Source organism: Panthera pardus, unplaced genomic scaffold (assembly GCF_024362965.1).
Source record: "Panthera pardus isolate Hobbes unplaced genomic scaffold, ASM2436296v1 HiC_scaffold_22, whole genome shotgun sequence".
NCBI lineage: Eukaryota > Metazoa > Chordata > Mammalia > Carnivora > Felidae > Panthera > Panthera pardus.
In genome coordinates, this window is record NW_026526788.1 from 74,724,287 (window position 1) to 74,747,997 (window position 23,711).

The 23,711-nt window shown below is 49.0% G+C and overlaps 1 protein-coding gene across 1 annotated transcript; it reads right to left on the minus strand.

The window, feature by feature from the left end:
* Positions 1–1,095: 1,095 nt before the first annotated feature.
* SFXN4 (sideroflexin 4) lies at positions 1,096–23,009 on the minus strand. Its single transcript, XM_019459590.2, has 14 exons — positions 22,817–23,009; positions 21,359–21,424; positions 19,463–19,537; positions 18,034–18,060; positions 17,893–17,947; positions 15,626–15,651; positions 15,022–15,075; positions 14,880–14,936; positions 14,682–14,747; positions 13,780–13,852; positions 12,788–12,903; positions 7,499–7,584; positions 5,770–5,887; positions 1,096–1,502 (listed from the first exon to the last, which is right to left on the minus strand). The coding sequence occupies exons 1-14, from the start codon at positions 22,853–22,855 to the stop codon at positions 1,425–1,427; spliced, it is 936 nt and encodes a 311-aa protein (XP_019315135.2). The 5' UTR covers positions 22,856–23,009; the 3' UTR covers positions 1,096–1,424.
* Between the last annotated feature and the right edge of the window lie 702 nt (positions 23,010–23,711).

Sequence of the window (23,711 nt, forward strand, 5' to 3'; positions counted from 1 at the left end):
AGGAAGGTCCAGGAAGGAAAGACTGCAGCCCGTATGAGGAACAGGGTATGGTCCAAAGTGAAGAAAAGGGGCGGCAGGAGATGAATAAGGTAAAGGCTCTTGCCTACCTGGTAAGGAATTTGGACTTGAACCTGATGCACTGGGAAGCCATTTAAGGCTTTTGGGCAGGTGTTTATCAGAGCAGGCTGAGGCAGGGAAGGGAGGAGCCAGCAGAGAGACTCGAGTAACGCCAGCAGGGGATGCTGATGGGCTGGGCAGGCTGTGGCACTTGTCACCTTTGGGCTCAGCTGTTGAATGGGGTTGAGGGGAGGGAGAAGAGAGGGTGACGCCAGTGATCTTGGGTGACGCCGCTTCGTCGGGGGCGGTGCCATTTCCTGAGACGGGGAGGAAAAGATGGTCTCAAGTGGATGTCTGAGGGGCGGGGTACCGGGGGCGGCAGGAGGGGGGCCTACTGCTCAGAGAAGCAAAAACCCCATGCTGAGTCTGAGCACCCAGCAGACTGGCAGTCAGCGTTCGGGTGGGGTGCGGGGTGGGGAGCAGTTCTAGCAGGGTGGAAGGCGGTGGGCACAGTGAGGGGAGACAATCCTTGAAAACATTTGGCTCTGGAAGGATGTTAGCTATTTTAACGAGGCTGGTGACCCCAGTAGTTCCCTTGCTTCTGGGAAGGAGGGAGGAGTCTGGAGCCAGAGGCAGGGAAGCTACACAGGCACGGAAGGCCCTGAGGAAATCGGAATGGAAGGGCCCAGAGCCCGGCCCACAGCTGACCTTGCGAGGAGGAGGGAAGGCTGGGCGTGGGTGGAAAGAGGTCTGCGGAATTGATGCCAGGAGGTTCCACCGCTGGTCCACAGCCTTGTTTTCACTGTGAGGGAGGAGGCAGGGTCATTTGCCTGAGAGGAGAAAGGAGGCGGATGGCCCCGGGGGCCAAAGATTTTCAGTCGTCCAAAATGGGAGTAAGCTGAGGAGGGAAAGAGGATTGCTTTGGGGGTGGAGGCCTTCAGCGCTCACCAGAGGCTCCCACTTACCTTGAGGTGGGCCACCAATTTAATGCCTGGGCCCTGGGCACGGGAGAGCCTTTTCCTTTATTTTTCCAAATACTCAACTTTTAATAAGTTTATTAGTAATTTCACAGTATCCCTTCAGAGGCCGATGAACAAACACCTAGAGAATCGAATCTTCTATCACCCGTCCCCTCAGCAACCCCATGGGGGTGGACCAGACAGGACAGCCTCTTGTTTCCCCTTTCATCCAGGCTTGAAACCCCAGGCGCCTGCCTGGAAAGGGCGCTGGCCTGTGCAATTGTAAGCCATCCTGGGGGCACAGACACCTCGGGTTCCAGACCCCTGGCAGAGTCCTCGGAACGGGCACCTCGAGCAGAGAGGAAGGTGTTCAAGCAGGAACAGAACAAATTCACCGAAAACTCATCCCTATACCCCTCTGTTATAGAAGAGTTCCGTTTCTTCTGTTGCGGACTGAATTTCCTTTTCAAGCTTATTGCACTGTATCTGAAAAACAAAGTTAAATTCTTAATATTTATATTAACTTTTCTTGCCTTAAGAGCCAAGGCAAAAAAATATATGTATATATTACAGAAAGCATCTATTTTCCGGTCCAACTTTTTCAGTGATGTCTGATCGACAACAACAAAAAAGCAGAACTTCTTGAACACTTTGTTATGGAGAATTTCAAATATAAACACACGCAGAAAGAATACAATGGGCCCTCATCTACTCATCACTCAGCATTAGTAACAACCTCCCAATCTCCTTTCATCCGGCATCTCCCAATCCCAATTTGGGGTATTTTCTGGAGTATTTGAAGGCAATTCTCAGATCTGTCATTTTACCTACAAATGCTTCCGTATGAAATTCCAAAGGACAATGACTTTGTTATGCAACTACTCTGCTGTCATCACACCCACCAAAGTTAACAACAATCCCCCTAATCCCCAGTCACGGTTCTTAGTCTCACGAGGTGGCAGAAATACTAGCTTAGTGGAAAAGGAGTTTTGCAGGGGACAAGTTTCCCTGTCAAGGTCACTGAGTTTCCAGACCTGAAGGTTGCTGCAGCCCGTGGTACGTCTGAGAAGATGTCTTGGTCCTGGGCGGGGGCCAGACGAGGAGGCAGGGCTTGGGGACCCCACTGGCTGGGGACCACCATTCAGCCACCTCTGTGCCCACCTTGGACAAACAAGGTTCTTTCAAGGTCTAGCAAATGCCAAGACTTGCTTGGCTGCTGGCGGGGAGAGGCTCAGGAGGGGAAATGGATTCCATTTCCTGCCTCTATTCTGGCCTCTGAGAGCCCTGCCCCTTCAAGCCTTGCATGACCCACCGGTTGCCTTCAGAGTAGAGCCTGCCTCCTGGGCCTGGCCACACAGGCCCTGCTATCTGGCCCCAAGCATGTTGTCAGTCACACTCAGTGACTTGTGCCCAGCTACATTGGACTCCTCAGCTCTCCTATACCCCGACTTGGAATGCCCTCTTCACTCCCCCATCTCTGCCTGTTGAAATCCATCCACGTCCAAAGCCTACTTCTTCCAGGCAGCCTTCCTGGATCAGCCGGCAATTCTCTTCTTTCCCTAATCTCCCCATAGCCTTTTGGTCATACTTACTTCCTAGCAGGTAACAGTTGTTTCCATATGTGACACATTACCCTTCCTGCCATCTGTCCCATCTGTTCTTCCACAGCAGCAGAATTTTAAATAGGTCCAAAATAAAGACCTCATTTCCCAGCTTCCCTTGCGGTGAGGCTTGACCACATGACTAAGTTCTGGCCAATGTGATGAAGTGAAAGTGGCACGGGGCCAAGTGGAATGAGAAAGGTACCATCTGGTACCTTGAAGATGGGGCCAAACCCTAGGAATGGTGTCATGCTGGCCTGGAAGGAATTAAGATCCCTGAGGACTTTATGGCGCATCGCTGCCTTATTGGGCTGGTCACCTCACAGTAGAAAGCAAAATGGAGCCTCTGATGTCAAGCAGGGGCCTGCGTCAAGCAATGACACAAGTAGTCAGAGGTACTGCAGCTCCGAGATTATCGCCGGGACCGGCATCAGCTGATGCCCCAGCACTGGCAACAAGCCGAACCAGAGGAGGTCTGCAGGGGCTCTTCATAAAGGGACGAGTTTTGCAGCAAACCATCAGACTCTTCTGATGTGACCCCTCTATGACCACTTAAAAAGCAGCTGCCGCCAAAGGCACTACCCGATTGATCTCGAACATGACTGAGATCCTTCACGGCTTGACCGTAATAAGCGGTAAGTGCCGAGAGCTGACCCGACTGGACCACGGCCTTATCTCAACTGCGCACCCACAGACTGACTTCACGTTGGCTTCGCTAACTTCTGCACCTTTCCGTTACCTTGTTTGTTGTGTGACTTATGTTCTGCTCCATGCGCTGTGTAAGAAGCCAAGTTTAATCACATGGTGAAATGTCACCCAGTTTGGAACCCTGAACCTGCTTTTATGATCGTGATTCCCTTTGCTTTGTGACTGGATAAAACTGGTGCTTTATTGGAAAAGGTACTGTGGAAAAACACAACTCATGTGTGCGCCTTCCCAGCGTGCTCATGACACATTTTATGTGAGTGAGAAACAACTTCTACCTTGTTCAGGTTGTTGTTATTTTCGATCTCATTTACAACCGAATGTAATTCTAATTTATTTTTAAAATTTTTTTTAAGTTTATTTATTTTGAGACAGCATGAGCAGGGAAGGAGCAGAGAGAGGGAGAGAGAGAGAATCCCAAGCAGGCTTTGCATGTCAGTGTGGAGCCTGATGCGGGGCTGAACTCACGAAACGTGAGATCATGACCTGCGCTGAAACCAAGAGTCAGACACTCAACCAACTGAGCTACCCAGGTGCCCCAAACGTAATCCTAGTTAATACAGAGCGCTTCCTTCCCTCTGTCCTGGTTATTGGCATCACACCTAAACCAGAAATCTGGGTATCCCCTTGGATCCTTGTCTCTTTACTTTCACCCCCAATCTGAATGCTCACAAATTCTAACTCGCCCAATTCAATATTTCTCTCTAACCTACTACCATGGAGCTACTCTGAGCCCCCCATCACCTCCAGCCAGAATGTGTCTACAGCCCCCCAGCTGTCCTCCTAGCCTCCAGGACTGCCCCCATCTACACTGTGACATCCAAAGAGTGATATTTCTAAAATACAACCTGACTAAGCCACTCCCCCCTGGAAACGTCTCCCTCATTGCCTCCGTATAAAGTTCTATCACCATGAGGGGCTGGTAAGGTCCTTCCCCCATTGGCCCCGCCTCTCCATAGCTGAATAGCCCACAGGGGAATTTCCTCCTTCACTCTGAGTGCCAGTGCGACCAGAAGTAATTATTTGCAAAAGGGTTCACTTTTATTACAATCTTATAATAAGCCATGGTCTAGGTGGGCCTGTAAGGATTAAAAATATATTCTAACATTTTATTTTAATAAATAAATATTTAGCAATATTTAGCGAGTATAGCAACTAAGAGAATTTAAAGTTTCTACGTTAGGTGATGGCAAAGTTACCTGAATTAATGATGTTATGAACCTAGATTTGGGTTTTGAACAAGCTCATTCCATAAATTTAAATGCTTTTGAAGACATCACTGATTTTTAACTTCGGTGACAGAAACAAACATTTGAAATTTTCAGCTAAGAAACGCCAGGAATCGCCAAAAGCTGTGACATCAACAATGTCCCTGACAGCAGCAACAGCCTTTTGCGGAGATACTATCTTTAATTCTCTGTAACGGATATGGAAATTGAATCTCACAGAATTTAAGCAAATTGACCGAGGTCATGGAGGAGCTGGGAATTTGAACCCAGGTAGCCTGACTCATCATCGATTATAATTATATCCTCGTCTATAGAACTGCATCGTCTAATACAGAAACCGCTAGCTGCATGTGAGTACTTAAAATACATTAAATAAAAAATTCAGGGGCACCTGAGTGTCTCAGTCGGTTAAGCCTGACTTCGGCTCAGGTCATGATCTCGCGGTCCACGAGTTCGAGCCCCGCGTCGGGCTCTGTGCTGACGGCTCAGAGCCTGGAGCCTGTTTCAGATTCTGTGTCTCCCTCTCTCTCTGCCCCTCCCCTGTTCACGCTCTGTCTCTCTCTGTCTCAAAAATAAATAAACGTTAAAAAAAATTAAAAAAAAATGAAATTAGGGGAGCCTGGGTGGCTTAGTTTGGCTCAGGTCATGATCTCATAGTCCGTGAGTTCGAGCCCCGCGTCGGGCTCTGTGCTGACAGCTCAGAGCCCGGAGCCTGCTTCAGATTCTGTGTCTCCCTCTCTCTCTGCCCCTTCCCTGCTCACACTCTGTCTCTCTCTCTCTCAACAGTAAGTAAACATTTAAAAAAATAATTCAAAAAAAAAATTCTGTTCCTCAGTCACATTAGCCACACTGTAGGTGCTCAACAGCTATATGTGGTTAGAGGTGGTTGTATTAGCATACGTATCAAACATTTCCATCGCTGCAGAAAGTCCCATTGGATGAGGCATCACTATGGAACGTTATGGGGTATCTAAAAAATCTCAAAGGTTTTTTAAATATCCCAGAAAAATGCTTCTGGTATATCACTAAGAAAAATAGAATCCAGAATTGCACAAGTGATCTGCGGGACGGGATTAAATAATGTTATTTTTATACTTTTGTAAACTTCGCAGATTTCTTACAATTCTCTTTCTCTTACAACGAGGAGAAGAAAAAGGCTTGTTTTTTTTTGTTTGTTTTGTTTTTGTTTTGAGAGAAATTTGAATAGGGGGCACTTACCCGTTCAATTTGTGGGTACATACTAAAAGAAACTGGCACCATCAGTCCCATTACTAAGACAGTACAGGACAGCTTGAAGGTCCATAGTGACCATGGATATTGCCGGAAAAACTGGGTCCTGTAAGAGACAAGGTTACTGGGCTTTCTTCAGAGGTTGGCCCTCTGCTCTAATGGTCTTACGTGCAGCTGGCCGGGCCCACGCCTTGGTCCCCACTCATCAGCAAACAAGCGATACCAACAGCTGCACTGACGGAGCGCTCGCTGGGCGTCAGGCCTGGGGTTCAGCACTTCCCAGGCATTTGCCCATTTGATCCCCAAGAACCCTTTGAAGTTTGTGTTATCATCACCCCCTTTCACACAAACAAGGACACAGCCACCGACCAGTTAAGTCACTTGTCCAAAATCCCACACCTCCAAAGTGAGAGGCCAGATTCTAGATGCTGGGCTCTGCTGACATGCATGTGACCTTCTGACCCAGCCTGGGAGCCAGAGATCCAGGGGCCTGGGTCCGGCTGCCACTGACAGACTGCAGGGTCTTGGGCAAGACCCCTTCCCTTCCTGAGCCCGGGTTCATTCACACGCAGAATAAAAGGGCTGAGTCAGAAGAGCCACCGAGGTCACTCCAGGTTGGACACTATCACAGCTGTGAGGGCCCACTGGGAAATGAACGCCATCCCTTCTCCCCAGGCCGCTCGCGTCACTAGGTGGGCTTCAAGGGATAGACCGGAGGGTGCCAGCTTTCAGAGGAAGCCCAGCTCTGACCCAGCCAGACTGGTCCATGAAGAACCCGGCCAGCATTAGTCTCTACAGCCATCCAGCCGGTGGCCCATGGGAAGTAACACTTGGCTCTAAGCAGCATGCTGCTACTTCTAGAAAACACTCCTTATGTGGTCCTAACGAAGGCTTTCTAACTCACCACGCTGGATAGAGGGGATGGGTTCCGGTGACCCCATCTGGGCCAACTGAGTCCTCCTCTGGGAGTTTGTGAACCGAGTGGAAGACATTCCCTGTCTCTGCCATGTTTCTATCCCTCCTCCGGACTCTTTGAGGATAGCAGCTGGGAGGTGTTGGCAGTCATGTCCCTCATCACCACGAGGAAGCCAGCGTGTGGCAGGACAGAGGGAAGCTGACACCGTGAAGATAGGACCGTCCCTGCGGTGGGGTGTCTGCTCAGCTGCCCTGGGCTACGCTCTCTGCCCGCACCCAGTATCTAAACCAACACATCTGCCTTCCGGCCTAAGCTACTGCGTGTTGGGCTTGTCACTGGCAGGTCCCCAGGACTTCCTCCCAACCGGCCATTTCTTGCTTCTCAAAAGGGATGGTGGTCTGCTGAATCTAGGCCACTTAGGCTAATTTAACACATGCTTGAATGAAGGGGGAAGGCAGGCTTGAGCCACACTCACAACACATCAGAGCTGGGAGAACCTGCCAATCACCTCAACTCAGCATTCGAGACCTGAGGGGCTGTGCCTCAGCAGGTGCTGGGACACGCCCAGGAACACACAGCTAGCTGAGAACAGGGTCTGGGTGAGATTCCACGTTTAAGGAACAGGCAAATCTGGATTTCCATGCGTGCCCCAAGTGAATCCTGCTGTCCTAACTGTGATGAACAGAATGTAGCAGGAAGGTGACCAAAGAAACTTCTTCCCATCCCTCCCACCAGGCTTGGTGTTTGACAAGTTTTGTAAGGATTTTGAGTGTCAAACGTCTATTCCTACCTGCCTCTTACCTTATGAAAAAGTGGGAGAAGACTTCAGGGATAAAAGCGGAGGTCCCAAACAGCACGATCCTGGACGTCGCCGTATCTTTAACGGCCTAGTAGAAATGGAAAGGAAGCACCTTAACACATGGCATGAGGCCATTTCCGGATATCCTTCAGCAGCTCTCCTTTCTCACTTAGAAAAATAATGCAGGTGGAGAGAGGTGGAGGCAGCCCCACGTGCGTGCAGCTGGAGGACCGCGGGGGCGGGTGCAGGAGCAACTGGGGACGGGATTTGCCTCCGCTGACTCCACAATGGTCTCCATTGGTCTGCCAACCACCCAAAGTACAAAGCGAAGGCAGCTTATAGAAACATCGTCACCTAGACCCAAAGGGCAGGCCCCTTGGTGGAAATGCTGGAAGTGCCCCCCGAGGACTGCTGCATGATTTCCTTTCAATCCAGGACGCTGCCACAGGCCTCCTGATCCCGAGCAGCAGCCCAGCTATTCCTACCCCTTTGAGTGGAGGAACCTTCCAGAAGTCCAGCTCAGAGGGCACTGGCGTGGCATCACACCCACACGTGCCATGCACGGATCCACCTGCATGCACCCACCTTTTGCTTGTGTAATGAGGGGTGCTACAAAATCTTACTTTGCACAAGTAAGTTGTACGGTTGATAACATTTTGTCATCTTTTCTATAATATACATTATACATCCAACATTTAAACATGTTATTTACTGTATGGGTTATATATGCACAAAGTCATGTGTACTCAAGGGCAACGTAAGAGACTTTCCGGGGAAATTCTGACTATAGATGACACTCACATGTTAACTTCAGAACCCCAGCCCCGGGTAAGGCATGACTCCACGGACAGCACTGCTCTGCACAAGATGAACAGGCATGAGGCCACTGTCCCCTTCCAACCCCGTCTCTTCCACAGCTGGCTTCCCAGGACGTGCCTACAGCCTGCCTTCTGGGTTCCCCTCCCATGCCCGCCAGCCCCGCTCTCTGCTTCCCACATCAGATGATGCTCAGCTCATCCGACTCCTCTGCAGAGAACGCCTTTCCCCCACAGGGACAGAGGGGGCCGAGGAGGGTGGCACTTAAACTTTCAGGAATATAAAATAAAACTGCTCAACTTCAGGGCGAGAAAAGCGGCTGCCGAGTGTGGTGTGTTTCCACGTCAGTGGGGCGAGGCCGGCCTCTCTCCACTTGTGTGTGAGGGGAGGACACTGCAAAGCAGACACCTATATTGGGGGGCACTGGGAGACGTGTTACACTTCGCAGCGGAGTGCCTTCCAAGGCCCGTCAAGGGAAAACAACGCCGACTGGCCCCTGAAATCTGATCAAAGGTGCCCTGTTACAATCAGATATTGCTGGTTGCGTAGTTTCTGAAATTTTAGCCACAGAAAATAAACCTTTTGGTGACAGGGAAATGTTGGAAGAATGCTTATCCTTATGCACAGTTGCAGACACTATTCTTTTTATTATTATTATTATTTTAGAGAGAATGAGAAAGAGAAAGCGTGCATGCATGCACAAGGGGGCAGGAGAGGGGCAGAGGAGAGAGGGAGAGCAGGGGAGAGAAAGTGAGAGAGAGAGCGCGAGCGAGAGAGAATCTTAAGCAGGCTCCATGCTTAGCTCAGAGTCTGATGCGGGCACAATCCCACGACTCTGGGATCATGACCTGAGCCAAAAATCAAGCCTCAGATGCTCAACTGACTGAGCCACGCAGGTGCACCAATAAACGTTTTTTCTTTCTTTCTTTTTTTTTTTTTTTCAAGCAGACCATCAAATCTTTTACCCTAAATTGGCCTTCATGCAAAAACGAAGCTCCTCCTGGACAGATGGACTAGATGTCCTGACAGCTAGCAGGGCCTGAGGCTGCCTCCCCTGGGAGGCTGAGAGCTCCTGGCTCCTGGAGGGAAGGGATCCTAAGGCCAAGGGTGTGGCTGTGCTCACACAGCAGCTGGAGGGCACGAGGAGCCAAGGAGCAACTCACAGATTAAACACCTGCTCATGGGGCACCTGGGGGGCTCAGTCGTTTGGGCATCTGACTCTTGATTTCAGCTGGGGTCCTGATCCCAGCGTCGTGAGATCGAGCCCCATGATAGGCTCTGCACTGAATGGACCCTGCTTGGGATTCTCTCTCTCCCTCTACCTCTCCGCCCCTCTCCCCCAGTCTTGCTCACTCTGGCTCTTAAAAATAAATACACCTGCCCTCATTCTTCTCTTCAGCTGTGCAAATGATTCACAGCAGCCCTAGCACCCTACAGGTAAAGGGAGCTGAAGACAGATGCAGACAGATGGCCATCCACATAAAGACTTGCGCGGAAGTTCAGAGCAGCGTTCTGCATAACAGCCCCAAACTGGACATAATCCAAATATCCGTTGCCCGGGGAATGGATACACAAAACCTGGAAGGCACATCCATACAATGCAATGGTGCTTAGCAATGAAAAGCAACAACCTTTCGGCGCCTGGTACAGGCGGATGAACCTCAAAAGTGAAAGAAGTCAGACACAAAAAAACACTTGTACAAGTCACTTACATGAAATTTCTGAAAGGCAAAACTATGAGGACAAAAAGCAGATCAGTGTTTCTCTGGGGCCGGGGGTGGGAGAAGGGAGTGGCTCAATGGGCACAAGGGAGATTTTTAGGATGAAAATGTTCTAGATTTGGACTGAGATGATAGCCGCGTAACTGCTTAAATTTACTAAAATTCGTCCAACTATACTCGCGCCACAGGTGAATTTTATAGTATATAAATTACATCTCAATAAAGCTATTAAAAATGTCTCGTTAGGGTGGTTCTTAGGCACAAAACCTTTGTTTCGAAAACGAGGTGTTTCAGGCAACCACTTGTCCCCTTGTTACCTGTAATTCATTTAGAAAGGTGGTCACTACCGGGGTGCCTGAGTGGCTGTCGGTTAAACGTCCAACTTCAGCTCAGGTCATGATCTCACGGTTCGTGGGTTTGAGCCCCACGTCAGGCTCTGTGCTGACAGCTGGGAGCCTGAGCCTGCTTCGGATTCTGTGTCTCCCTCTCTCTCTGCCCCTCCCCTGTTCACACTCTGTCTGTCTCCCTCTCTCTCAAAAATAAACATTAAAAAAAATTTAAAAAGAAAGAAAAGGTGGCTCCTATTTTTCAGACACGCTACTAGACGTTCTGGCAGGAATCTGGTGGCAGGCATGTAGCTAATGGTTTGTAATTCAGCTTTGTGAATCACGGACAGGGTTTACAGCAAGATGTTTGTGAGCCAAACAACGCTATATTTACCAACTGAACGAGCAGCATCTTTTCTTTTTTTTTTTTTAATTTTTTGTAACGTTTATTTATTTTTTGAGAGAGCGAGAGACAGAGTGTGAGTGGGGGAGGGGCAGAGAGAGAGAGGGAGACGCAGAATCCGAAGCAGGCTCCAGGCTCCGAGCTGTCAGCACAGAGCCCAACGTGGGGCTCGAACTCACAAGCTGTGAGATCATGACCTGAGCTGAAGTCACACGCTTAACTGACAGAGCCACCCAGGCGCCCCATCAGTCATCTTTTCTGACCTCCTCTTCTGCTGACACATAGGGCAGAGGGTGTCCCGAAAGGAGTCCCCTTGAACACTGACACCATGAGAAGCTATTATTCCCTTCACTTCTTATTGGGCTGTTCTATGCTGCTGTTCAGGCCATTTGCACACAATTGCCTCATGCTATGATTCTTTAGCTAATGGCATTCCACAGAGAAAAAACAAAAACAAAAAAAACAAAAAAACCTCACCTGCTGAAAAAGTAATTTTACAAAAAGTTCAAACCCCAAATGAGACCACCATAGGCCAGTCCAGTTTCTTCAACCTGAATGCACACAGAAGCCAGGGTGCTGAATTGAGCAAAAGAATTCAACTATTTAATAATAAAACTTATTAAAAATTGAGGCCTTGGAGGGGCACCTGGGTAGCTCAGTTGGCTAAGTGTCTGACTCTTGATTTCAGCTCAGGTCGTGATCTCGAGGTTCGTGAGATTGAGCCCCATGTGGGGCTCTGTGCTGACAGCGTGGAACCTGCTTGGGATTCTCTCTCTCTCTCTCTCTCTCTCTCTCTCTCTTTCTTCTTCTTCTTCTTCTTCTCTCTCTGTCCCTCTGGCATGCGCTGTCTCTCTCAAAATAAATAAATAAACTTAAAAAAATATTTACAACAAAATTTTATTTATTTATTTATTTATTTTTTTAAATATATATTTGTTATAGAAAATTCTTTTTTTTTTTTTTTAATTTTTTTTTTTCAACGTTTTTTATTTATTTTTGGGACAGAGAGAGACAGAGCATGAACGGGGGAGGGGCAGAGAGAGAGGGAGACACAGAATCGGAAACAGGCTCCAGGCTCCGAGCCATCAGCCCAGAGCCCGACGCGGGGCTCGAACTCACGGACCGCGAGATCGTGACCTGGCTGAAGTCGGACGCTTAACCGACTGCGCCACCCAGGCGCCCCACAACAAAATTTTAAAAACCGAAGCCTTTTTGAAGAGTTCTGGTCAGAGCACGGTTTTTCTCAGCCCAGCCTTGCCAGCAGACTGGTCCGGAAAGACGAAGACTATAAGAAAATCTGCTGTGAGGGGGACCGCGAACACCGCTCTCAAATCCAGACAGGGAGTCACTGACTTCCACAAGTGCAGAGCAGCCTTGGGCGGGGGTGTGTGTGGATGCTGAGCTGGAAAAATAAAATCTCACCCTCAGAGAGCGGCCTAGCATTTGGTGGAAGCCCGTCTGCGGCGGTCAGTCTCATGTGTCAACCTGGCTAGGCGATGGGACCTGGTACTTAAACCAAACACTGACGTGCTACCGTGGGGCTATTTTGTAAATGTGGTTAACATCTATAATCAGTTAACTTTAAGCAAAGATTACCTTCCATGGTGTGAATGGCCTTGTTTAATCAGTTGGGAAGCCTTGAGAGCAAAATCAAGAAGGTTTTCCCAAAGAAGAAATTTTGCCTCAGCGGCTCCTGAGTTTCTAACCTGCCGACCTGGCCTACACTTGAGCAACCTATGGGCCCTACGATTGAATCAGCCAATTACTTAAAATAAATACACACATGCATACATACGACTGGTTTTGTTTCTCTGGAGAACCCAGACTAATTGCATATTAGTGGTGTAAAATGGAAACATCATTTCAAACATCACAGTGCAAAATGGAAAACCGCTCTGTCTGCAAGAGGGAAAACAGGATAAGGAAAGACGGAAGGGAGACATGACTTGGGTACAGCTCTCAAACAGAAAACTCAATGCTCTACCCAAGAGGCAAGCCAGCTAAGGCTCCACTGCGTCCCCTTACCTTTGTCCCGGCTCTTCTGGAATAGCCCATGACGTTGCCTTCCTTGTCCATGACTTCAATCCCTCGAATGGGCTCAAGGCTTCGGGCGGCAACAACATTCATGGCACTGATGTGGGCTGTGGATGTAGAGAAGAAAATGCACAACAGGGGGTGAGTTTGGCCCAGTGAAGGAACACCTTTTCTGATGTCACGCCTCTTCCTCTGATGGCTGTGCTTCCTCCGCCCTCAGGCGGTCACCTGGCGGGAGCTGGCCAACCGAGCTCTGTCCTGGGGCTGTGGAGCTGGATCAGAACTGTTGGCTTCCCAGTCGGTTGGTCCTTCCCTGACCAGGACCCGGCACCAGGTTTCAGCACCTCTGAAAGTCCAGCCCAGCTCCCCGGGAGGATTCCAGGAGAAACCCCGGGGTCCTGGAAATACACCCCCCTTCTTTGCTTTAGCTGGTCTGATCAGGTTTCTATGACGTTCTCCCAAATGTCACCGCCCACATCATTCTGCCAACACTTCAAACCGCTATTATGATTTCCAGAGTCAAACATGGAGTGCGAATTAGTGAATCTGCAGGCTGGCAAACTTGAAACGGTTAACATCTCTGTTGCTCCCACTAGAGTCTGTCCGCCAGGCTGGAATCCCCCCTACTGCCACCTATTCCCTGTGTGACCCTAGGACAGTTAATGTTCCCCTGCCTCAGCCTCTGCTTCCGTAAACGGACTACCGATATTGCTACCCATACATTTTTGTCAGGATTAAGTGAAATGATACATGCACAGGGCTTGCACAGTCTTGCAAATGTAATTGTGTTCATCCTCTGACAATGAAGAGCATATCTACAGAGCAAGTGTCACCTCTCAAACCAAGGACCTAGTTTGGCCCCGGGGGCCCCGGAAAGCTACAAATAGCAGCTGTCATCAGTCACAATGTGGCCAAGGGACCTGGCTGTCCCCAAAGATGAAGGAAAGCTCAGAGACCACAGAGACTGCATGCTTCCTGCTTACTCAGAATGATGATGGGAAGGGCTTTTTTCAATAACATGTTATTCAGCCGCATCTGGAGCAAATGAGGGAGTAACTAGAAAAACAAGAGAAAAATCATTACTGCCTAGGTCCGAAAAATCAGCTGAACATACTCAATAGCAAGAGTTAGCATCGACCTAGTTCCTGGCACAGGTCAGGCCTTTGCAAATGCTCTCCGTGTATTTTTTAATTCTTGCAACGCTGAGGTGTTCTCCCGATTATCAGCGGAACACACGGAGGCTTAGGGAGGTTATATAACTTGTCCAGAGTCACTGAGCCACTAAGAATTTGAGCCAGGATGCCAACCCAGGCTTATCTGACTCTAATGTCTGCGTTTTTAACCATCACGGTGCCCTGACATCCAAAGCAATATACGATTTGTACGTGTTTATCTAGCCTACATACATTTTTTAAAAAGGTAAGAGTACTGAGTATATGCCTAGAAACTTGGGATGCTCATATGCTTATTTGGGGGGGGGGGGTGACAGGATTACAGGTGACCATTTCCTTTCTTATCTCTTAGTCATACTTTCTAAGTTGTTTGAATTGAGGGGGTGGCTGGGTGGCTCAGTCAGTTGGGCGTCTGACTCTCGATTTCGGCTCAGGTCACGATCCCAGGGCCGTGGGATTGAGCCCCATGTTAGGCTCTGTGTTGAGCATGGAACCTGCTTGGGATTCTCTCTCCCTCTCTCTCTGCCCCTACCCTGCTCACACACGCACTCTCTCTCTTAAAAAAAAAAAAAAAAAAAAAAAAAAAAAAAAAAATTGAATTAAAAAACAAAGATTAAAAAAAATAGTTTGAGTTGAAACATGAATTTTAATTCAGAATATTTTGTTTTGTCCTGAGGAATAAATAAGATTTGACAGATTTTTAAAATACCCACTCCAAAAAAGGATGAAGAAGCAATTACTCCTGTCCCTAGTAATAGACTCTCATGTGGGCGACGATTCTAAGGAAAAAACAAAAGTACATACTTAGCAAATACCACAGTTTTACCCTGGAAGGATAATTAAAACAAACAAACAAAACTCCAAAAGAAATAACAGAGAATTGCATATCCCCTGGGCCTCATAATACTCACATAACTTGCGTTTCCGTTGACAATGTTGAATGCCGTAGTGTAGGTGTAGAAGGAAACCTGCACAAAGACGGAGGCAAACGGATCACACACTGGTTTCGAGCACAACAGAATTCAGTCATCATGAAATAGAAACAGTTGTTACCTGAGGTAAAATCAGGGACTTCAGACTTTTCACCGACAGCATCGACAAAAAGATCTTTTAAGAAAATAAAGCAAAGTTTTAAGTGTTCTGGGGGAGGGGGAGCTGCCGGGCAAAGGACTTCCCAGGGGAGATGCAGGACTGGCCCCCCAGGAACTGGGACAAGGAGGCGACGGAGGAATGCTGTCACTTTGTGAAAAAGCACCCCGTGAGAGTGACGGTGGTACAGCCTCTCTGGGGTGGGGGTGGGGGGGGCAATCCCAGGTCCCAGGAGAGGGCCTGTACTGGGCAGGGGTGGGGTGGAGGGTTAAGGGAGAGAAGGTCACGGACAGTCCTGTGTGCTTGCAGCAGGGAGCATTTCATCCGCCTTGTAGCGCTGAGCACAGTAGGCATCCAGAGAAAGGACTACCTTGTGACACAGGGACCTTCAAGAGGCCCAGATGCCCGACTGGATTAAGTGTGGGGGGCAGGGTGAAAATACAAGAAGAGCAGCCAAGGGTCAGAGGCAGGGGGTGGTGGCACAGGGCTCCAGAGCTGGAGGACACAAACCGCTGAGGTTAGGAGATGAGTGGACATCTTCCTAAACCTGGGGTCTCGGCTGACTCACCATGGGTGCCGTGAAAGGTAGGAGAGCTGGCAAGGAAGAGAAGAGGGTCAGTGACTGCAGCCGCTGAGGCAGGCGGTGGGGGGGGGGGGGGGCACCCACCCGAGAACCTCCTCTCCAGCGCCCTGAAGGCACAGACGCCAAAGGACAGTCTTCATTGTTTCATTTTTTCCTAATAATAACTATATGCATATGGCAAGCATTTCAATCAGCACAGCAAGGAAAGACCTAGAGAGGTGCCCCCGCCCCCTGGGCCTTCCCAGTCCCTCCAACTCAGAGCAAGCGCTGTGAACCCGCACCTGTTCGTCCTTCTGCACGAACTTAGTACATCTGTGATGCAGTCATTTATAATAAGAAATCCGTATTTGCTCTTCGTCCCTGTTCCGAGCACAGAGACCCTAATGCCCTTGGGATTTCCTCAATGAGAACAGCAGTGAAGGAGAAATGAGTGTCTTTTGTACTCCTAAGAACCCCGGTCCAGCTCACCTGAGTTTGTGTTAATGAGGTGACTTTTGGAAAGCCCCTAAGGAGGGGCTGGTTGCCAGGGGAACCAGCCAACGCATGAGGGGGTTGGATTGGACCTTTCGGCCCCACCCCCTACCTCCACCTCCAGGGAGGGGAAAGGGGCTGGAGGCGGGGCTAGTCACAAGGGCCAAGGATCTAGTCAACCGTAGTGATAAAGCCTGCTTTTTACAGTGTTTCAGTTGCTGAGGACAAGCAGGTGCTGGCAGAGCAGAGGCCTGGGGAAGGTGTGGAAGCTCTTTCTTCCCCAGCCCACTCTGTGCATCACTTCCATCTGTTCCCGAGCTGTATCCTTTAATAATAAACGGTGAATCTAGTAAGTAAATGGTCTTCCTGAGCTCTGTGAGCCAGTCTAGCAATTTCCAGCCCCAGGAGTTGGGGGGGCTGGGGGGGGGGTGTGAGGACCTCCAATTTACAGCAGGTTCGTCAGAAGCACAGAGAACCTGGACTTTCAATTGGCCTCTGAAGTTGGGGTGGTCTGGTGGGCCTGAGCCCTTAACCTGTGGGGTCTGTCGCTGTCCCCGGGTCGACAGTCAGGACTGACTTAAAACTGTAGGACAGGGGCACCTAGGTGGCTGCGTCTGTCTCTTGATTTTGGCTCAAGTCATGATCTCACAGTTCATGAGTTTGAGCCCCATGTCAGGCTCTGCACTGACAGCACAGAGCCTGCTTGGGATTCTCTCTCTCTCTCTCTCTCTCTCTCTCTCTCTCTCTGCCCCTTCCTTGCTAGTTCTCTTTCTCTCTCTCAAAAATAAATAAACATTAAAAAAAAACCCAAAACCAGGGGCACCTGGGTGGTTCAGTCAGTTAGCTCAGGTCATGATCTCACGGTTTGTGAGTTTGAGCCCTGCGTCGGGCTCTTTGCTGATGGCTTGGAGCCTGGGGCCTGCTTCGGATTCTGTGTCTCCTTCTCTCTCTGCCCCTCCCTGACTTGTGCTCTGTCTCTCTGTCTCTCAAAAATAAATAAATGTAAAAAAAAAAAAATTAAAAACTCAAAAACCTATAAGACACCTGGCTGGTGTCACAGAATTGAAGGGTGTGGGAAAAGCCCATGTATCTGGTGTCAGAAGCGAGGCATTAAAAGGAGAGACAAGTGTTTTTCCTCTACTAGATGGAAACTCCCACACTCTCTGGTGCTCTCTCATGCTCACAACACTTATTCATACAAACAGGATCACTATACACTGTTTCATATTGTGCCTTTTTCCCCTTTAATACTAGTTCCTGGAGATCCATTCTTCTACATTAGCACATGGGATTTACCTCATTCATTTTAATGAATTATTTAACTATAGTCTGAATTGTTGGATATTATGGTGTTTCCAGCTTTTTGTTTATAAGAGAATTTATAGTCAAAAGGGCCCTGTATGATCATAGGTTTTATTCCCCTCATTGTAATTAAGATATGAGAGAGAGGATACTACATGGAATCCAAAACACTTATGAGTTACCAGTTCTAGAACCATCATCGATGAAATGATCAGCCGTGTTTCTTAGCAGATAACAGAGCAAAGTAGGTTTCAGACCCAGGCCTGTGCCCTCACCCCCAACCTTCCAGATCTTTCCACAGCACTGGATGCAGCTCTGGGCCCCAAACCTGCTCTTCTCCACTATCAACACCTAGACCCTTCAAACATCCCTTTTAAGCTGTTTCCAGACTCACTGTCAGAAATCCTTCTAGACAGAGTTTTTTAACTGTTACAAGCCATGTTTTCTCAACCCGCTTGTGAAAATTGGAATCTGCTCACCTGCAGGCCGAAAAGGAACGGGGATCAGTTTGCTGTTGTCAGGATGCACTGTTGACTTCACAAGAGCAAACACAAGGGTCAGTCTGATGTTTGGTTTTGTTATCGTAGCAGGCTAAAAATTAGCAAGGGGCTGAAACTTACAAGACTTCTCTTCCAAGCTTCTTGTACCTAAAAAGAGAAAAAACAAGCAAAGCTTTTAAAGGTGAATTGGCAGCAAAAAAGGAAAAAAAAAAATCTCGTCAGTCTCATTTCTGGTGCCGCCTTTACTCCACCTTTCAGAGAGTGAAGGCCAGAACTGTTCAATGCCACATGGACAGAATAAATCAAAATAAATGAGTCAAGGGCGCCTGGGTGGCTCAGTCGGTTAAGCATCCGACGTCGGCTCAAGTCATGATCTCGCGGTTCATGAGTTCTAGCCCCGATCAGGCTCTGTGCTGACATCTCAGACCATGGAGCCTGCTTCAGATTCTGTGTCTCCCTCTCTCTTTGTTCCTCCCCCCTCTCACTCTCTCTCTCTCAAATATAAATAAATGTTTAAAAAAATTAAATAAAATTAATCAAATGTATCAAACAAAAAAATGAACTAACAATAAGCAATAAGATGATCCACAGAAAGAAAACAGCCAGAACATTAAAAAGTCCTAAATCTCCTACCTTGGAGAGGACTCAAGGCCAACACCTAACTTACTCTTCAGGTGAGTACCTGAATCTAGCCTGTCCCTGGTTCAGAGAAGAGCAGGCAAGGTGATGCACCATGCCATTAGCCAAGGCACCTGCATCTGAGCCAGGCTGTGAGCCCAGAGGCCCTATCAAGTTCATAAACACACACACACACACACACACACACACACACACACACACACACACCCCAAACTAAATATGTGAGCTTTCCACAGGCTGCCTCACAGGACTGATGTCTGTAGGCTCTGGAAAGCCCCATCCACCACAAGGTAGATAACAAATGCTTGGTTTAATTAACTCTTTGGGCAGGAGTGTAATCCTGACCTGGACCACTGCCTCTAATGGGAAATAGATTCTGACTTCAGAGGCCTGCCTGAATTCTGGAGTTTCCCATGGGGCTCCAGGGATCGGCCACAGAGGATCCCCACTAATATCTAAGCACAGGAGGAACCCTATGCTTTTTTCTCCTTAATACTAGCTCCTTCTGTAGTAATCTGGTTTAAGAGAATGAATCCTCACTACATTTAAAAGAAACTAATCCATGGGGCTCCTGAGTGGCTCAGCCGGTTAGGCGTCCGACTTTGGCTCAGGTCATGATCTCGCGGTTTGTGGGTTCGAGCCCCATGTCGGGCTATGTGCTGACAGCTCGGAACCTGGAGCTTGCTTCAGATTCTGTGTCTCCTTCTCTCTGCCTCTCCCCCACTTGTGCTCTGTCTCTCTCTATCAAAAATAAATAAACAAACAAACAAAAAAAACTAATCCAGTTCTAAAAAGCAGATCCCCTGGACAGTGTTCACTATGACAAGACTCCACCTGATTTGAGACCATGCAAAGCAGAATCTTCTGAAGGCAACCACATCCAACCCTGAACCTGGCACGGGAGACATACCCTTCGGTCCTCCAAGTCATGTATGAACGCATCTTCATTTGTTAACAATAGTTGCCTTGATTTTTCTATTTTTTCCTATAATCAGAGAGAAAAAAAAAATCAAGCAATGATCTCAATATTGTTTAGCTATATCCTCAGATTTAGGAATCACATGCTCCTTGACATCTGATTTCAGTACAACACGCTGATGAGGTTCTCTACTCCCTGAGAGTTTCCATGAGGACAGTCCCGTGTGGCACTCAGATCCAGAGCTCCCAGCTTCCCAGACAGCTCCAGCAGCTCAAGCCACGGGTGCTGCCACCTCCCTCCCATTCTCTGATGTCAGCTGTCTCCGTGAGAGCCACCACCATCTGCCTGGCTTTGAGAGAAACCTGAAGATCTCTCCTCTCTCTCACCCCCACATCTGATCCATTCAGGCTTACTTCCTCTCTTCATTTCTTCTTAATTTGAGAAAAAAAAAAAAGAATTAAATACAGAAAATACAAAGAATGAGTACATACTCCCAATCCCCTTCCACAGAATTAACAGCTATAAAACATTCGGTTATATTTGCTTCCAATTTTTCTTTTTTTTTTTTTTTCTTTTTCCCCAAAAAGCCATCACCCGCAGTCTCCTGTCTCCCTATTCTATCAGAGAGAAAGTATTATGAGTTCAAGGTATGAAATTCCAGTCCATTTTCTTATACTTCTACAAATAAGAATACATGTATCTGTAAACAAAGATGTAGTTTTGGTTTATATTGTCATCTGCATAAATGTTGTACTTTATGCGTCTTGCTTTTTCCACTTAACATTGTAGATGCTTTCCATGTAACATCATACACGTGTTTCCACGTTAATACTATACATCGCAAACTAGATCATCATTTTCAACTTCTGTTAGTATTCCACTGTATGAATATACATTATATTTTCCCATCTCCCTACTGATGGGCATTCAGGTTATTTTTCTCTATTATAAACTAGACTGTGGGGGCACCCGGGCGGCTCAGTTGGTTAAGCATCCGACTCCGGCTCAGGCCATGATCTCATGAGCCCCAGGTCGGGTCTGTGCTGACAGCACGGAGCCTGGAGCCTGCTTTGGATTCTGTGTCTCCCTCTCTCTCTGCCCCTCCGCGGCTCACACTCTGTCTCCCTCTCTCCCTCAAAAATAAATAAACATTAAAAAAACATAAAAATAAAAATAAATAAACAAGGCTGCCTGGAACAACTTGAACACAAGGATGGGAGTGTCCCTGTGCCTCTGGCCCTGAGGGATATTGCTGGTGACAGGGCATCTCCTCTTCTGCCCTCAGCAACACATGGTTCAAACCCTGGTCTTTCACTCAGATAGCTGAGCCATTCCCTGAACAGCTCACCTCATCTACAGTCTGGTCCCTCTGATCCTTCGCCACATGGGACCAGAGACCCTCTGAACCACAAACCTCACCACCTCGCCCTGCAGGCTAAATGCAAACCCCTCTCATCTGAGTGACACACAAGGCCCTTCAGGAACTGCCTGGTTCCCCAACGCACTGACCGGACTACCCACTCTCTCCCCTGGGCTTTGCTTACAGTCCCTTCTGTCTGACCTTTCCTGGATGCCTCCTCCCTCTGGCCTTCCGCCTCCCTTAGAACCCGAGGTCAAGGTCTGTGACCACCTCTGCCAGTCTGTCCTCCATGACCAGGGATGACTGTTTTGATCCCTTTTGAGCCACCAGCACCTGGCCCAGAGCTTGGTATTACCTGTCAGCATTTGCTTACCCACCTTCCAATCTAACAAGCTCATTCTGAAGGAATGAAAACGTGATAATATATATGGATTCTGTTTCCACTGCTTTTCAACAGGGACACACGGTCTTCCTGTTTCAGAATAAGATGTGAAATGCGTTATCTCAGAAAACAAGGAAATACTCACAATTGAAACGACCAAATTTGTAGGATCCAATAACTCTGTCCACTGAACGAATCTCTGAATAAAAGACTGGAGAGGGAGAAGAGCACCAGAGAGGTTAGTGGTGGCAGAAAAGAAAAGATGTATGGTAATAATAACGGTGAACATAATGTTTGAGACCCTAAAGGGCTTCTAACTGCAGCTCCTGCAACATCCCCATGTTACAGGTGAGGTAAAGCTCACGAACGTACCCAAGAAAACCCAGCCGGGACCAAACCCAGCAGCCTGTGCTCTTAACTACTCTAATATCAAATTACTCTCGAGGATTAAAAGCTCAGACTCTGGGGTCAAATGGGCCTATCTATGTTCACATCGCACAAATGACCTGGAACCAACTACCTAGAAAGTTCTCAGAAGCTTCTTCTTTACCCTCTTATCATTGTTCTAAGACTTAACTTGAGTCATAAAGAACCCGACACCCCAGCCAGGCATCAATAAAGGCAGCTCAGTTCACATGTGGACAGAGGAAGTGTGGTTGGCTTCCAAAACCTTCCCCTTCCCCTCCCCCACAACACACACCACCTCTGCAATGGTTTTGGCTTCCGGTCCTGGCTCTGCCTGGAAAGCTGGAGTTCCCTGTCCCCTTTCAACTTCCCCACTCAAAACCAGGCTAGGCCCTCCTTTAGGTAAGGCTGAAAGAGAACACCCTAGAATTGTATGGTCCAATTAGCCCCGTGTGGCTCTGGAGCCCCTGAAATGTGGCCAGGCCAAACTGAGATACGCTGTATGTGTAAAACAGACACCAGATTTCAAAGATGTAAAAAAGGGCTGTAGATATCTCATTAATAATTTTTACATTGATTACGTGTTGAAACGTTAATATTTTACATTTGTTGGGCTAAATACAATAGACTGTTAAAATTAATTTCTGTTGTTCCTTTTTACCCTTTTGAATGTGGCTACTAGAAAAATTTTAATGATCTCTACGGCTCCCATCGTATTTCTATTGGGCAGCGCCGCCCAGTCACCGCCTGGAGGCGGGGCCCGCGCTACTCCCTGTCTACCGCTGCCGACAGCCCCTGTGCCATCCGAGTGGCTGAGCCTACGGAGGTTAGGAGGGGCGGGGGTGGCTCCTGGATGCACCTGTTCCTTTCCAAGCTGGTGCTCAGCAACAGCTCAGGCAGCGGAGGGCAGACCCCTGCGAGGCGGGGCCTGACTCTTCAGGGCGATGGGTAGGGTGACCTTGTGACGACCCTCGCTAGCCAGGCCTGGGGTAGCGGTGACACGCGGTAACAGCCCTGGCTGTCGGCCTCCCGCACGCTTGGGTTTCCCCTTCGTCCCCTCCCGGGGTCTGAGGTGGGAAGGCGGGTGGTGCGACCACGTGGCCTACCCAAGGTCACCCGGGCCAGCCAGCACTCCAGCCGGTGACTTCACGCGGCCCAGGGCCTCCCCGCCCCCAGCCGCGCCGGGCCCGGGCCGTACTTGGCGTTCGGTGATCCAGAAGCGCACGTTGGGCTCCATGCGGGGGCCGCGCCGCTGCACCCAGGGAGCCGCCCGGCCCCCGCGTTTCCTCCTCCTCTTGCTCCTCTTCCTGGGACCTATGTAGTGGAGGGAGGCCGCCGCCACCCCGCCAGGCGCGGAGGAGGAGCCGGGCGGCGTGCCCCGCCCAGGCGCGCGCGCGTCCCCTGTTCCCGCTGCCGGGTTCCTGGCTCGCCCGCTGCTCTTTGTCGCCGCGCGCCAGTGGCGGGAACCCGGTGCGCCCGGTATTCCCGCTGCCGGGTCCCCGAACTCCCGATGCTCGCTGTCACCACGCTCCAGCGTCCAGATTCCACGCCTCCATCCCGCCCTGGTCCCCGTGCACCTGCCCATCCTCCTGCAGACCAAGTCTTCCCAACCTTATTCTCCCTTTAGGGTAGCTGGACCGCTTCCAGGTTGGAGGGGTCACCTATGGACCCCTCCCCCCCATCACAGTACCTACTGAGAAGAACCTGAATCTTACCCAGATGACCGGTGTGCCAACCTTTTGGAAGGGCGTTGGGGATAGTCAGGATTGGCTAATTTTCACGGTGAAATTTGAAAATGTGGCACCCCTTATTTAAAAACGATTGAGTTTCAAAAAGTCAACATCCTGAGCATTAAACCAGGCCCAGGGCCCTTCTAAGTGTGGGGCCCTGACCCTGCGGGTGAAGAGGGCACTGCATAAAGTGCAATCTCCCAAGTTTTTCTCTAGTGCTGGGGCAGTTTCAGTTCCTTCCTTTGAATACCAGATCAAGTAGGGTCTGGTTCTGGAGAAGAAATGCATCTGCCCTCCTCCTGCTGCTACCTCCCCTACATCCTGGCCCTGCACTGGGGTGGGTGGGGTGGTTGTAGAATGTGT

Coding starts and splice junctions, on each gene's coding strand:
- SFXN4 (XM_019459590.2), bottom strand. CDS start 22,855: ATGGAGCCCAACGTGCGCTTCTGGATCACCGAACGCCAA. Junction 14,937..15,021: donor AGTCCCTGATTTTACCTCAG/GTAACAACTGTT, acceptor GTCTTTGTGCAG/GTTTCCTTCTACACCTACAC. Junction 14,748..14,879: donor TCAACGGAAACGCAAGTTAT/GTGAGTATTATG, acceptor TTTTTTCCTTAG/AATCGTCGCCCACATGAGAG.